General features: G+C 38.5%; 1 protein-coding gene across 2 annotated transcripts in view; it reads left to right on the forward strand.

Moving 5' to 3' along the window:
- VPS41 (VPS41 subunit of HOPS complex) overlaps positions 1-15,570 on the forward strand; it is a 178,780-nt gene that overhangs the window by 118,348 nt on the left and 44,862 nt on the right. For both annotated transcript variants that reach the window (XM_065884478.1, XM_065884479.1), the window contains one exon: positions 12,599-12,696. In XM_065884478.1, coding sequence (XP_065740550.1) covers positions 12,599-12,696 — 98 coding nt within the window. The remainder of the gene's footprint in view (positions 1-12,598; positions 12,697-15,570) is intronic.

A 15,570-nucleotide genomic window follows, 5' to 3' on the forward strand; every position in this document is an offset into this window, starting at 1 on the left:
GGCCATTTAGGTAATTTCTGTATCTTGGCTGTTGTGAATAGTGCTGCAATGAACGTGGGAGTGCTAGTGTCTCTTCAAGATCCTGATTTCAGTTCTGCTGGATAAATACCCAGAAGGGAGTTGCTGGATCATATGGTGGTTCTATCCGAATGTTTTTTTTTGAGGAAGCTCCATACTCTTTTGCACGGTGGCTGCACATTTGCATTTCAACCAGCAGTGCATAGGGTTCCAACTTCTCCACATCTTCACCAACACTTGATAGCTTGTCTTTTTTTTTTTTTTTTCCTTTAATAGCCTATTTACAGCTTAAAGTATAACTATTTAGTTTCGAACCTTTTGACCCAGAGGTCTCTGACCATCCCCTTGTCTGTGGTCTAAGCAGTGTGTGGTCAGCTTCTCACAGAGTCGCTCTTTATCAGTGCTGCTTCCTGAGTGCTGAAGTTGAGGATCTGAGATAATCACATCCGCTTAGCTTTGTCACAGTGTATGCTGAATATCGATTAGAAAATACAGAATTAAATTGCAGGCTAAACTCATTTTATATAGCTCTGATTTACGTGTAATATTGGCTCCTGATTTGAATGTTTGTGTTATTTTGTCCATTGGCTCTTCTCTTCTGTTTCACTGCCACGTATTAGGTCTTCTCCTTAACTTGCTGACATAAAGCATTGTAAAGTCACTTTTACTTCAATGCATCTGCTTCATAGCAGTCCCAAGGATGTTAAAATGTGAGTTCCAAATGTATTTTCTTAGCTCAGTGGTCATGCTGACAGAGTGTCCACATTTCTCAAAGTTTATAGACATTATATCTAGTTGATTAAGAAATACTAATATCTGGTTATTAAAGGGTCGGATTCTCTTGGGAATAAGGCACTATCATAAACGGACCTCAATGCTTTTTCATATGTGAACATAAGACAAGGGAAGGTAATTGTTCTTATTTATAAATTGCTTGACAAACTTTGTTTGCTTCTTTAAGAATCACAGAAACTGGGCTTCCCTGGTGGCGCAGTGGTTGGGAGTCCGCCTGCCGATGCAGGGGACACGGGTTCGTGCCCCGGTCCGGGAAGATCCCACATGCCGCGGAGCGGCTGGGCCCGTGAGCCACGGCCGCTGAGCCTGCGTGTCCGGAGCCTGTGCTCCGCAACGGGAGAGGCCACAGCAGTGAGAGGCCCGCGTACCGCAAAAGAAAAAAAAAAAAAAAAAAAAAAAGAATCACAGAAACTAAAATCTATAGGGTATTAATTTATTTAGCTCCAGTGAAGATACCAAATCCTTCTGGGTCACATTTAGCTAACGGGCATTTTGCAACCAGCAAAGGGAAAACAAGGGCCCCAAATAAAAAAGCAGTACAAGTTCTATGTACTGCAGTGCATGGGAAATTCAAGGGAAGGGCGGGCACCCTGGCTGCATGCAGAACTGGCAGAAAGTAGTCAAGCCCTTCACTTCTTCTGTTCCTGCTAAGGTAGCACCATTTTGCCCTTAGCACCTCTGTGTTCTGATTTATGTTTTCTAGTGTGACATATCTAGGAAGAGTAAGATTTCAAATTCTACTTTTGCTGGCCTTCTACTTAAGGGACCTTAGTCAAGTTACTTAATATCACTGAGCTTCAAGGCCCTTTTGAAATGTATATAAGGTATTAATGGTGGAAAAAGATGGTGTATGTAAAATATTTAACATCCTCCTTGTCAGTATAGTAATGCTCATTAAATAGAAGCTATCAATATCACTGTTCTATTTCGTTAGAGAGAAAAACAGTGGTTTCTTTTAACAATCGGGAGACGAAAACATTGTGTTTCATAAAGTCAATTGAAAGGAAATGGGGGAAAGATATAAATAAGGATTTACTGAATTATTCTGAAGAGGTTAAAACATTTCATGATACCTTTCATAGGTACAAGTAATAATGAAGAGTATGAAGGTCTGAGTACAATGATATTAAGTGAGATAACCTAGTTATGAACTATTTGGAGATGGTCTTTTTATACAGAGCCAAATAAAATCTTGACTTTTATTCTTTACAATTTAATATACATTAGTTTTTTTTAATCTATTTTAATGAAGTTTTCTTCATGAAAATTTTTTGAATGCACATTTTGTGAAATGTTCCTCTCTCACGTGTAACCAGCCTTCCTGCCCTTACCAGGCACATCTAGTCATGGTAATTGCCACTGTTTCCACCCCATCTCCACCCCTGTGGGAACAAATTTTCCTACTTTGTATTCTTTCTTGCTTTACACCTGCTTCCATTCTTGCATAGCACATGGTGTTTTAATTATTTCTTTAGCTTCTAGACTCACACTCTCTTTTAAGTCAGAGGCAAACTCTTCGTCTTCCTGATGCTTCTGGAAGTGTGTCTTCTGCCTAAGTGGTGCTCAGTAATTCTTTATTAAGTTGTTGATAACTCTCAGAGATGTAAGACCCAAGGTACAAGAAAGCTCTGTCTTATTCACTTTTATTTCAATCACATGCCAATCTTTCAGAAACTTAGAGCATGTATGCTATTGATGGCCCGACAATATTTATGCATTTGTGACTGTAATCCCAGCCCTGGGTTATATCAAGTTGGTGTCTAACCCTGATATGTTAACATTTTGTGCTTGGAGGATTCTGAGAAGATGGTGGTAGTGGCCACATAACTGTTCCATCTTCCTGAGTCCTCAGGAACAACTGGATCACGCAACCAAAAACCCATAGACAACACTCACAGCAAGGTAGCCCTAGGAACCGCAAGATACGAGCAAATGGAAAATCCACCAATAGCCACGGGACCCGCTATGGTTCCAGTGTCTGTATGAGAGAAAGCAGAGGGAGCAAGGGGGCTTCTAATGCATTTGAGATCAGGAGATCTCCCAGACAATCAGCAGGTGTTTTCTGGAAGACACCCAGGCTGCTCTGAGAGGGGTGGGTGCAGGGCTGCAGTTAGGGTGAGCGGCTCGGGCAGCCCAGCAGCCCCTGGGAACTCTTACAGTTGAGTGGCCAGTGTTTCCTGACAGGGCCGGGCTCACACAGGAGAATAAATCCTGAGCAGTATGGGCATGATAGAAACAAAGAGAAGGTCCAGATAAAAGTAGGGAGGGGACAGAGCCAGGAAATCTCAGAAAGCAAGGGACCAGATTTTTAAAACTACGTGAAAACTATGAATGAGGGAACTCTTGGAGGTTAGAAGAGTTATCTCAGTTCCTCCCTCCTCCCAAGAGATCAGTGGCTGATTTCACCTAGAAACAAGTGCAGAAAAGTACCGAGGTCAAATCCCATACCAAGGTTTAAGAAAAAGTGAATAAGGAGCAGAATAACGTCCTTGGCAATGAAAGCACACCAGACAGAAACACCCACAAAATAGATGATGACTGTAATGTACTGTTTCAGAACAAGCTCTAAGATAGTTTAAAGAAGGCATGGGGGCTTCCCTGGTGGCGCAGTGGTTAAGAATCCGCCTGCCAATGCAGGGGACAGAGGTTCGATCCCTGGTCTGGGAAGATCCCACATGCCACAGAGCAACTAAGCCCGTGCACCACAACTACTGAGCCTGCACGCTAGAGCCCGCGAGCCACAACTACTGAGCCCACACGCCACAACTACTGAAGCCCATGCGCCTAGATCCTGTGCTTCACAACAAGAGAAGCCACTGCAATGAGAAGGCTGCACACTGCAATGAAGAGTAGCCCCTGCTCACCGCAACTAGAGAAAGCTCACCTGCAGCAATGAAGACCCAATGCAGCCAAAAATAAATTTAAAAAAAAGAGAAGTGATGGAAGGCATGAAAGAACAACAAAAATCAGAACTAAAAAAATTTCAAATGAGGTGACAGAACTTGAAATATTTATAAATAAAAGATTATTTCAGAAATGAAGGTTTAACTGGAAGGAACACAGGAGCAAATAGACGCAAAGACAATACTGAAAGAAGAGAAATAGAAGACGAAAAAATTTTCATCACAAATAAGGGGAAGAAAAGGTTTATGATTAAATGATAAACACTGAGACAGGCAAAGATAATTCAGCCTACAAGTAAGAGTCATGGAAAACAAAACAAGGGAATGGAATAAATACCAAAAACAGTAATTCAAGAAAAATTTCCCGAAACTACAGAGAAACAAAACTAGAAACTATAAATTAAAATAGTACTGTTGTGTATCTGGAAATTATGACCCACGATGAACATCTTCAAGATATTTGAGTAAAATTACTGGACTTTAAAGACAAAAAACATTGGGGGGCATCTGGACCTGCACTGTCCAATATGGTAACCACTTGCCACTTATAGCTGTTAAGTGCTTGAAATATGGCACGTGTGGGCTGAGATGTGCTGTATCTAGGATTCCAAAGACTTAGTATGAAAATAAAAAGTAAATTATCTCATTAATAATCCTTTATGTTGTTAAATGTTGCAATGACCATATTTTGGACATGCTGCATTAAATAAAATACTTTTAAATTTCACCTCTTTTTACTCTTTAATATGGCTGCTAGAAAATTTTAAAGTTATGTTTTTGGCTTGTGTTAATATTCTGTTGGACAGCACTGATCAAGAACTCAAGCCTCTCTTCTAGATCAGAGCTTTGTACACAATTGTCCTCTTTCTGGATCCAAAGAACTTCCTTGAATAAAATTTTTATGTGAATAGTCCCTCTGAAACTTTCTTCCTCTTTCTCTCTTATTCTGCATAGAATCTCTTTCTTTTTTCCTTGAATTATTTATTCTAGCACGTCTAGGAATGCTTCATTCTCCTAAATAAACCAGAGCACTGCAGGCCTTTCATCCCCATCAGGATGAAGGCTGTGTTGCAGCTGTAATGTGCATCTTTGCTTACCTCCATCACAATCCCAGGGACCCCAGAGCACTTCCTGCAGGGCCCCAGAACCATTGACTCACTTTCAGAACTCTTTGATCTGAAGAATAGCTACTGCCTTTTGTGGCTCCCTCTAGAAATTCTGCATTTTTCTCTCCTCGCCGCCCCCCGCCACCCCCCAGCTTTTGCTTTCTATTTTGTTTTAGTGCTTTCCAACACAATTTGTCTTTTTCTTTATGACTTATCTTTTCCAGATAATGGAAAGATGAGCTTCCATGGTATGAGACCTATAAACCACCTGTATTCAAACTGGTTTTCCTTTGGAAAAATTTTTTCATTAGTTATTAAAAATCATTGTCATGTGGAAAAATTAGAATTTTAGAGAAAATAAACTGAAATTTTGGTTGTTCCACAAAAATTTTGAAGTAGAAAGGCAGTAATTACTTGAAGATATTTTATAAAGCCAGTCCATAAAATTTTACATAATTTACATATGTTCCAGAAGAATAAATACTACCATTCAGTGCTTCTTTCTCTAAATCTGTTCATTAGTATCTGTTCATTAAGAATAGTCTTTATACTTTCCTGTTCATTCTTTTATTTAATTTTATTTATTTATTTTTAACATCTTTATTGGAGTATAATTGCTTTACAATGGTGTGTTAGTTTCTGCTCTATAACAAAGTGAATCAGCTATACACATACACACGTTCCCATATCTCTTCCCTTTTGCATCTCCCACCCTCCCTATCCCACCCCTCTAGGTGGTTACAAAGCATCGAGGTGATCTCCCTGTGCTATGAGACTGCTTCCCACTAGCTATCTATTTTACATTTGGTAGTGTATATATGTCCGTGCCACTCCCTCACTTTGTCACAGCTTACCCTTCCCCCTCCCCATATTCTCAAGTCCATTCTCTAGTTGGTCTGTGTCTTTATTCCTGTCTTACCCCTAGGTTCTTCATGACGTTTTTTTTTTTCTTAGATTCCATATATATGTGTTAGCATGCGGTATTTGTTTTTCTCTTTCTGACTTACTTCACTCTGTATGACAGACTCTAGGTCCATCCACCTCACTACAAATAACTCAATTTCGTTTCTTTTCATGGCTGAGTAATATTCCATTGTATGTATGTGCCACATCTTCTTTATCCATTCATCCGATGATGGACACTTAGCTTGCTTCCATCTCCTGGCTATTGTAAATAGAGCTGCAATGAACATTTTGGTACATGACTCTATTTTGTTGTTTTTAACATCTTTATTGGGGTATAATTGCTTTACAATGGTGTGTTAGTTTCTGCTTTATAACAAAGTGAATCAGTTATACATATACATATGTTCCCATATCTCTTCTCTCTTGCATCTCCCTCCCTCCCACCCTCCCTATCCCACCCCTCCAGGCGGTCACAAAGCACCAAGGTGATATCCCTGTGCCATGCGGCTGCTTCCCACTAGCTATCTACCTTACGTTTGTTAGTGTATATATGTCCATACCTCTCTCTCGCCCTGTCACAGCTCAACCTTCCCCCTTCCCCATATCCTCAAGTCCGTTCTCCAGTAGGTCTGTGTCTTTATTCCTGTCTTACCCCTAGGTTCTTCATGACATTTTTTTTTCTTAAATTCCATATATATGTGTTAGCATATGGTATTTGTCTTTCTCTTTCTGACTTACTTCACTCTGTATGACAGACTCTAGGTCTATCCAGCTCATTACAAATAGCTCAATTTCGTTTCTTTTTATGGCTGAGTAATATTCCATCGTATATATGTGCCACATCTTCTTTATCCATTCATCCGATGATGGGCACTTAGGTTGTTTCCATATCGGGGCTATTGTAAATAGAGCTGCAATGAACATTTTGGTACATGACTCTTTGAATTTTGGTTTTCTCATGGTATATGCCCAGTAGTGGGATTGCTGGGTCATATGGTAGTTCCATTTTTAGTTTTTTAAGGAACCTCCATACTGTTCTCCATAGTGGCTGAACCAATTCACATTCCCATCAGCAGTGCAAGAGTGTTCCCTTTTCTTCACACCCTCTCCAGCATTTATTGTTTCTAGATTTTTTGATGATGGCCATTCTGACTGGTGTGAGATGATATCTCATTGTAGTTTTGATTTGCATTTCTCTAATGATTAATGATGTTGAGCATTCTTTCATGTGTTTGTTGGCAGTCTGTATATCTTCTTTGGAGAAATGTCTATTTAGGTCTTATGCCCATTTTTGGATTGGGTTGTTTGTTTTTTTGTTATTGAGCTGCATGAGCTGCTTGTAAAGTTTGGAGATTAATCCTTTGTCAGTTGCTTCATTTGCAAATATTTTCTCCCATTCTGAGGGTTGTCTTTTGGTCTTGTTTATGGTTTTCCTTTGCTGTGCAAAAGCTTTGAAGTTTCATTAGGTCCCATTTGTTTATTTTTGTTTTTATTTCCATTTCTCTAGGAGGTGGGTCAAAAAGGATCTTGCTGTGATTTATGTCATAGAGTGTTCTGCCTATGTTTTCCTCTAAGAGTTTGATAGTTTCTGGCCTTACATTTAGGTCTTTAATCCATTTTGAGCTTATTTTTGTGTATGGTGTTAGGGAGTGATCTAATCTCATACTTTCACATGTACCTATCCAGTTTTCCCAGCACCACTTATTGAAGAGGCTGTCTTTTCTCCACTGTACATTCCTGCCTCCTTTATCAAAGATAAGGTGACCATATGTGCGTGGGTTTATCTCTGGGCTTTCTCTCCTGTTCCATTGATCTTTCTGTTTTTGTGCCAGTACCATACTGTCTTGATTATTGTAGCTTTGTAGTATAGTCTGAAGTCAGGGAGCCTGGTTCCTCCAGCTCGTTTTTTGTTCTCAAGATTGCTTTGGCTATTCGGGGTCTTCTGTGTTTCCATACAAATTGTGAAATTTTTTGTTCTAGTTCTGTGAAAAATGCCAGTGGTAGTTTGATAGGGATTGCATTGAATCTGTAGATTGCTTTGGGTAGTAGAGTCATTTTCACAATGTTGATTCTTCTAATCCAAGAACATGGTATATCTCTTCATCTATTTGTATCATCTTTAATTAATTTCATCAGTGTCTTATAATTTTCTGCATACAGGTCTTTTGTCTCCTTAGGTAGGTTTATTCCTAGATATTTTATTCTTTTGTTGCAATGATAGATGGGAGTGTTTTCTTAATTTCACTTTCAGATTTTTCATCATTAGTGTATAGGAATGCCAGAGATTTCTGTGCATTAACTTTGTATCCTTCAACTTTACCAAATCCATTGATTAGCTCTAGTAGTTTTCTGGGAGCATCTTTGGGCTTCTCTATGTATAGTATCATGTCATCTGCAAACAGTGACAGCTTTACTTCTTCCTTTCCGGTTTGGATTCCTTTAATTTCTTTTTCTTCTCTGATTGCTGTGGCTAAAACTTCCAAAACTATGTTGAATAATAGTGGTGAGAGTGGGCAACCTTGTCTTTCTCCTGATCTTAGTGGAAATGGTTTCAGTTTTTCACCATTGAGGACGATGTTGGCTGTGGGTTTGTCATATCAATTACAGGAGAAGATCTGTAAAAAATACAAACACATGGAGGCTAAACAATGCACTACTTAATAATGATATGATCACTGAAGAAATCAAAGAGGAAATCAAAAAATACCTAGAAACAAATGACAATGTAGACACGACCCAAAACCTATGGGATGCAGCAACGGCAGTTCTAAGAGGGAAGTTTACAGCAATACGATCCGACCTTAAGAAACAGGAAACATCTCGAATAAACAACCTAACCTTGCACCTAAAGCAATTAGAGAAAGAAGAACATAAAAAACCCAAAGTTAGCAGAAGGAAAGAAATCATAAAGATCAGATCAGAAATAAATGAAAAAGAAATGAAGGAAACAATAGCAAAGATCAATGAAACTTGAAGCTGGTTCTTTGAAAAGATAAACAAAATTGATAAACCATTAGCCAGACTCATCGAGAAAAAATGGGAGAAGACTCAGATCAATAGAATTAGGAATGAAAAAGGAGAAGTAACAACTGACACTGCAGAAATACAAAAGATCATGAGAGGTTACTACAAGCAACTCTATGCCAATAAAATGGACAATCTGGAAGAAATGGACAAATTCTTAGAAATGCACAACCTGCCAAGACTGAACCAGGAAGAAATATAAAATATGAACAGACCGATCACAAGCACTGAAATTGAGACTGTGATTAAAAATCTTCCAAAACAAAACAAAAAGCCCAGGACCAGATGGCTTCACAGGCAAATTCTATGAAACATTTAGAGAAGAGCTAACACCTATCCTTCTCAAACTCTTCCAAAATATAGCAGAGGGAGGAACACTCCCAAACTCATTCTACGAGGCCACCATCACCCTGCTACCAAAACCAGACAAAGATGTCACAAAGAAAGAAAACTACAGGCCAATATCACTGATGAACATAGATGCAAAAATCCTCAACAAAATAGTAGCAAACAGAATCCAACAGCACATTAAAAGGATCATGTACCATGATCAAGTGGGGTTTATTCCAGGAATGCAAGGATTCTTCAATATACGCAAATCAATCAATATGATATAGCATATTAACAAATTGAAGGAGAAAAACCATATGATTATCTCAATAGATGCAGAGAAAGCTTCTGACAAAATTCAACACCCATTTATGATAAAAACCCTGCAGAAAGTAGGCATAGAGGGAACTTTCCTCAACATTCCTGTTCATTCTGACACCAGTGTCTCCAACCAGCCCTTCATGGATTCAACCTTAATTTAAAGAATACACTGAATCATGATAGATCTTAAAACAATCCTGTTTTGTTGCATTAGTAAGTAGTAATGGAAAAACAGAACCCTGAAATGTCATTCATTCTGAAATGTCTTTTTTTTTTTTTAATGCAGAATAGCTGTAGACATTTTCCTAAACTAGGACCTCATACCAGGAAATGAGTCCTCTTTTTTACATGATATCATTACTAATGGGTATTAATGGAGATGAATTTCTAAGTGGTAGAATATTCAAAGGTAAGAAAAGCAGCCATTATTTTAGAACTCTTAATTTGTGACTCAAAGGGTGCGACTATAGTTGCAATTTTGTTTTCCATAAGATTTCTGTTGATATGAAATCATTTTAATAAAATGAGAAGAATTATTTAATTGCAGCTGTATCTGCATGGTGATAACTTGCTTAACTGTGCCTCTGGATATTTTGACAACACTTTTTATATAATACCACATCTTTTCTTCGTAAATAACATTTTTTTGTTTGTAATTTAGTTATTTCATGTCATTTCAACTAAATTATTACCTGTTTTCAATTAGTAAAATGGTAGGATTTAGTACTTAACAAATAAGCATTTTGTTATAGTATCTGGAATTGAGAAGGAAATATCTGCTTCTTCACATCTGTCCTTATTTTCTTTAAGAACACATTAGATTTCCTATTGTGTTCTTAATTAAAGAACAGGAAGTTTTCTGTGTTATTAATGCAAGTTCTTGAGGATAGAAATCAGGATGTAGAGGAGGAAAGATTTGGGTAGAATTGTTTTCTAGTTTCTCTGATCTGTATCTTACGGCTCATTCCTATAAACCAAAGCCTTGATGTGGATTTGGTTACCTTTAGGAGGGATACTGTGTGATGCTCCTTGTCAGTGAGCCTAGGCAGCCCCTTTGGCGTCTCAAATGGGGAGAATACCTCGTTCACCCACCATTTCTTAGATGATGCTCTCCCTCGGGTGCCTATGGCAGACAAGCCCATCAAAGGCTCCATGTGATTCCCATGAAACAGTCTCTGTAGCATCTTTGATTGTTCTTCATCCAAGTTGCTGTATGCGTAACATTTCAACGATGGACTGCGCTTTAGTAAAAAACACAAGTCCATCTCTACCGAAGAGTTTGTGCAACCTCAGGAGTGCTGGCATCCAAGCCCTCCTGTTAACAGGCCTGTATGTCTTCCTGAATGTGAGACTGTCACCTCTTTGATCAGTAGGTCATGTGTGGCCCACACTGTTCAATAGCATCTGCACATTCCAACCCTTCTGTCTCTCCCCACTCCCCCCTGCCCACCCCCTACATTCATAGGTAGCACTGGGGAAGCTTCTCCAGAACCTTCTGTGCCTGGCTACACGCTGCACGTGCTCGTCTCTGAACACGTGGTTGTGGGAAGTTCTCTACGCATGTGCTTCGTGAGAATATTGATCACATCACCACTTTACCAAAAATTATTTTCAAGTGCCTAGATAAGAATATTCAGTTCAGGTTCAGCGGGTGAGAAAACAAGTCTTCACGGGAGAGCTGGCACCATTTGGACTCTCATTGTATGGCTCTGTCCTGGGCACCCTGACCACCTATGCAATCCCACCCAGGACAAAGCTTAAGAAATGTTATCCTTTTTAATATTTATGTTATTAACTACTTAGTGTTTTTTTTGATTATCCTCAGTCTCATTTTGGTGTGAAAATAAAATTTTGAAAACAGTTAAATAAGGAGCAGGCGTTGAAGATCAGCCCAGTCAAGTAACACTAAGTGATTTATGAGGAGGGTGGAGAGGAGGAAGAAGAAAAATTCAGTCCCCCCTCAGTTTATGTGTTATGGGTTTTATTTCTATTCTGATACCTTTATTTATACATGGGAAAAGTCATACCCACAGAAATTAAAATGAATTATCCAAGTTCAGTGTAATTGCAGTTATGACCCAGATTTCCTAACTTCCCATTCAATATTGTTTCCAATATGCTACACTGACTTCCCCTGCTTTGGAAAAGATGGTCATTTTATCATAAAAGTTAACTAAACCTGAAGCTAATATCACAGAACTGTGGAGAAGAACTGAATCAAGAAACTCTTAGAAAAAGTGGTGGGTTCAAATGAGAGTTTACTCTCAAATGAATCTGTAAGTGCCGTGTATGATTCCTGGAAGAGTCTTTTCCTGGCACTAATATTGTATCAGTTGGCTTTGCTGCATAACAAACCATCCCAAAACTTAGTTGCTTAAAACAACAGTCATTTATTATAAATATTACAACAGCTAGTCATTAGAATCATACTGTAGCAATATTTGTACTTCTACCATTGAGCCTTCTATAAGATCTTTGAGGTCCATTGTAATTAAATCTATATACCTCTTAGGTGATGCAATAGAAGAAACAGAACTTCTACGTTTTAATGACTATCTTTTAAAAGGAAAGAGAAATTTCTTATTTTCTCTGACCTTTATTTCACTGAAGAATTAATGGAGTTTCATCCTAATGTAATGTGTATTTACACTTTTTTCTTTTAAGTCTAGATATAATGTTTATTAAATGTTTAAAAAGGAGTAATAGTTTCATAATTACAAATAGCATTTCTTGTGACCATCATACCACTGTAATGCCCTAATTGTGAAAGATTGAAATTTATGTTTAAATTATTTAAAAAGTATTTTTGTCACTAGTAATATTTTTAAATTATTTAAAATTTTAATATTTAAAAGTATTGTTATCGATAATCGTTTACATTGGGTTTTATAGATTTCAAAGTGTCTTCATGGGATTTAACTGTCATTTTTAAACTAACTAGATAGTGTCACTCTTCACCATTCATGCTGCTGTTATTGTCGAGTTTGCTTTTTATTTGTAATACAAATTTTCAAGCGTAAGTTCCCAGATATTCTTTTGGGCTACTGATTATTGTCCAGAAAGTATGTTTATCTCTGCCCCCTTTTTGTTAGATTTCTAAAATGAGTCCATCCTGCGTTCGTAGTCGACGTGTCCTTTCCTTTGTGTGCTGCTTTTTGCTGCTAACGGTGAATCTTCTCTCCCTTTTGTTTGCAGTGTCTCAGTTTGAAACTGAATTCTACATCAGTGGACTGGCACCTCTCTGTGATCAGCTTGTTGTACTTTCCTATGTAAAGGAGGTTTCCGAAAAAACGGTAATTTTTTTTTTTCACCCCAAATACAATAGGGTGGGTTCATTTGTAGCATTTTTACCCAGATGAAGTTGCCCGTGAAGGGACTCAGCTCCAGTCTGAGCAGAACTTCCTGACCTATTAAACAACATCAGCAGAGATTACCCTGCAGGCTTCGTGTATTTACGTTTCAGAAGCTCCACTCGTTGGTTGCCTTTGTTCCTTTTGCCAAGCAAAGGGGAGTCTTTTTTTTTTTTTGCCTTCCCTTTTTTCCATCTCTCTTGGTATTTTAGTCGAAAGGAATGAAGGATTCCTCTTGCCAAAAGGCCAAGAAACTAAACTGACACAGTGCATTAGCAGAAATGACAGCAATGAAGTTGATGTGTAGCATCAGCAGGGGTCCCTGTGGTCAGAGTGAATTACAGAGAGGGTGGTCCATTACTTCCTGTGGTCCAGATATATTTGTTTACTTCCCAGTGGCCCAGTGATTCTGAGTAGCTTGATTCTTGCTTTGAAATTAGATTGTTGCTAAGTCTCGGTTATCACTGCAAATGATGTTATGAAATGTACGGCTCATAGGAAGCGGCAGAGAATCTGCATTTCATTATACAGGATTTTGGAATGAAGCCCGTTATAGGGTCCAGTGGAGGGGCCTGCATACTGAGTCTTTCTTTGAAGCCTAGGTCGGCCCCATTCCCAGTTTGTCTTTATTGTCAGAGTCCAGAGTTCCTGTCAGGAAGGGGCCAGGGGTGGCTTCAAGGCATAAACAAGGAGAGTTTATTGTAAAGGATTTGCTTTGGGATGCTGTGGTATGGTATAAAAGAAATGCAATTGATCGTCTAGCTCTTTACAGTGAGTGGGTTCTCCTTGTCTGTATCCTCTCTCTCTCTTTTTTTTTTTTCCTTTTCAAATAGCAAGGAATAAAATGGGGAGAAGAACCCTGGGAGTCCTGGTTTTGAAGTGGTAGCTGCTCTCCAACATTTCTCTGAGCGAGCTCTTGCATCAGGAAGCCATCGCTATAGTAACCTGGAGCTCTGAGTGCCCATGTTGCTAGGCAATGGCATGCAGTAGACTTAAGTGAACACTCAAACCTGCTAAAATCAATAGGGCTGGCTTCTCGCCCTGTGCAGGACATCAGTTTATTATTATTTCATTTATTTATTTTTTTGAAAATAAAAGCATTGGCTCCGGAGGGAGTAAATACAGTGCTTTTTGATGAGGAACGTGGGGAGCATTCAGGATATGATTGAAAGACATAAGAAAAGAGGCAGTAAAATGACAAAGGGAAGGCCTAATAAACAGTTGACCAAAAAAAGAAAGAAGGGAAGGAAACCTTTGTTAATAAGAGAGAGTATTGGAAAGGAGTAAAAACCAAGAAAAGCCAACCTCAAAGAGCAAATTAGAAAATGGAGTTTTTTCAGAGGAAGAAGTGAGGGTCTTGGAGGTGCTTTAGAAATGTGTGTGTCAGTGTATATAACTCTTCATTTTCTCTAACACCTAAGGACACCTGAAATCCTTAAATACAGAAAGAACTGATCAAATTAAGGCAGAAGGAATAAAGAAGCAAGCTTGGGGCCAACCACGCCCCCCTTTTCTTTTTCACATCAAAAAGTTTAACTGCAACAGTAAACAGAATTCGTTTTTATATCAATTGTAATGTTATCCCAGCATATTTTCCTCATTACACCTTTTACATATGTGCCCGTTCCCGCACAGTTGCAGTGATAGTTACAAGCTCTTCTGTGGCCATAATTTTAGGAGCACCGTTCCATTCTCTCTGCATATGGCTGTGCAGTCTCCCATCACCTTTCTGGTGGTTGTGAACTGTTTCATCTGGTTGATATAACCTAATTTATGAAGCTGTTCCCTTAATGTTTTGTTTTTCTTCCATTCATTAATAAAGCACGTGTGTTAAGAATGGTGCTCAGCATGGAGTATCAATGATCAACAAGACCAAATTCCTGCTCCTAGGCAGTTCACGCATAAGCAGGGCTGTTAGACCAGTGAACAAAAGTTGTAAAATAATGATAAGATGGATTTCTCATCCATCACCTTGCTGATGGATTCCTTACACACATGAAGGAGCTATTTATATGGTCTAGCAAGGTGATTTTCTTTTAACATTATTTGGTTCAATTTTTTTTTCTATTTTGCGTTTCTAATTTTGATATTTTTTGTCATTGTTATAGCTGTTAATTTTTTAAATAGTCAAAATTTTCAGGTTTTTCTTTTCTGTTGTTTTAAAAGCAAAATATTTGTCATTTCTCCACAGATGTGATAAATTATCCTGTATATTCAGTGGGGTTTTTTCCTCTAATAGTGGGTCTTTCATAATTGCTTTTTATTTTGGACTCTTTTAAATATATGAGATGCAAAGCTGACGTAATCACTTCTCAATTAACCTAACAAAATTGATCAAAGGAATCTTCGAGGCTTACTGTTTTACTGGGGAACCTTGGAGAGTTGGGAGTAGTTCTGGATTTCTTTCATTCTGTTCCTTTCATCTGTGTTCTCTGTACAAGTGCCACACTGCTTTAGGTCTCGCTGCTTTGGAAAATAGTCAAGTGTATCTTTCGTGCCTCTGTGCTGAATATTCAAAGAGCTTGAGTTTTATAGTAGAACAAACTTGATTTTAAATCCATAGTCCCAGTTTTTCCACAAATCCCAGTCTCACTGTTTACTTATATAACTTTGACCTCAGTAAACATTTCGATCCTCAGTTCCTTCATCTGCAAAATTAGGAAGAACAATACTTACTGAAGGGTGATTTAAGGACTCAGCAAGAAGAATCTGTGGACAGTCACCTACTAGGCTAGTGAAATTGTCATAGGCCCTCAATAAAGCATCTTTTCCCCTTCTATCTTGATCTAGAATGGCAGTGTCCCAAACTGTAGTCAT

This window comes from Phocoena phocoena, chromosome 9, assembly GCF_963924675.1.
Source record: "Phocoena phocoena chromosome 9, mPhoPho1.1, whole genome shotgun sequence".
Classification (NCBI taxonomy): domain Eukaryota; kingdom Metazoa; phylum Chordata; class Mammalia; order Artiodactyla; family Phocoenidae; genus Phocoena; species Phocoena phocoena.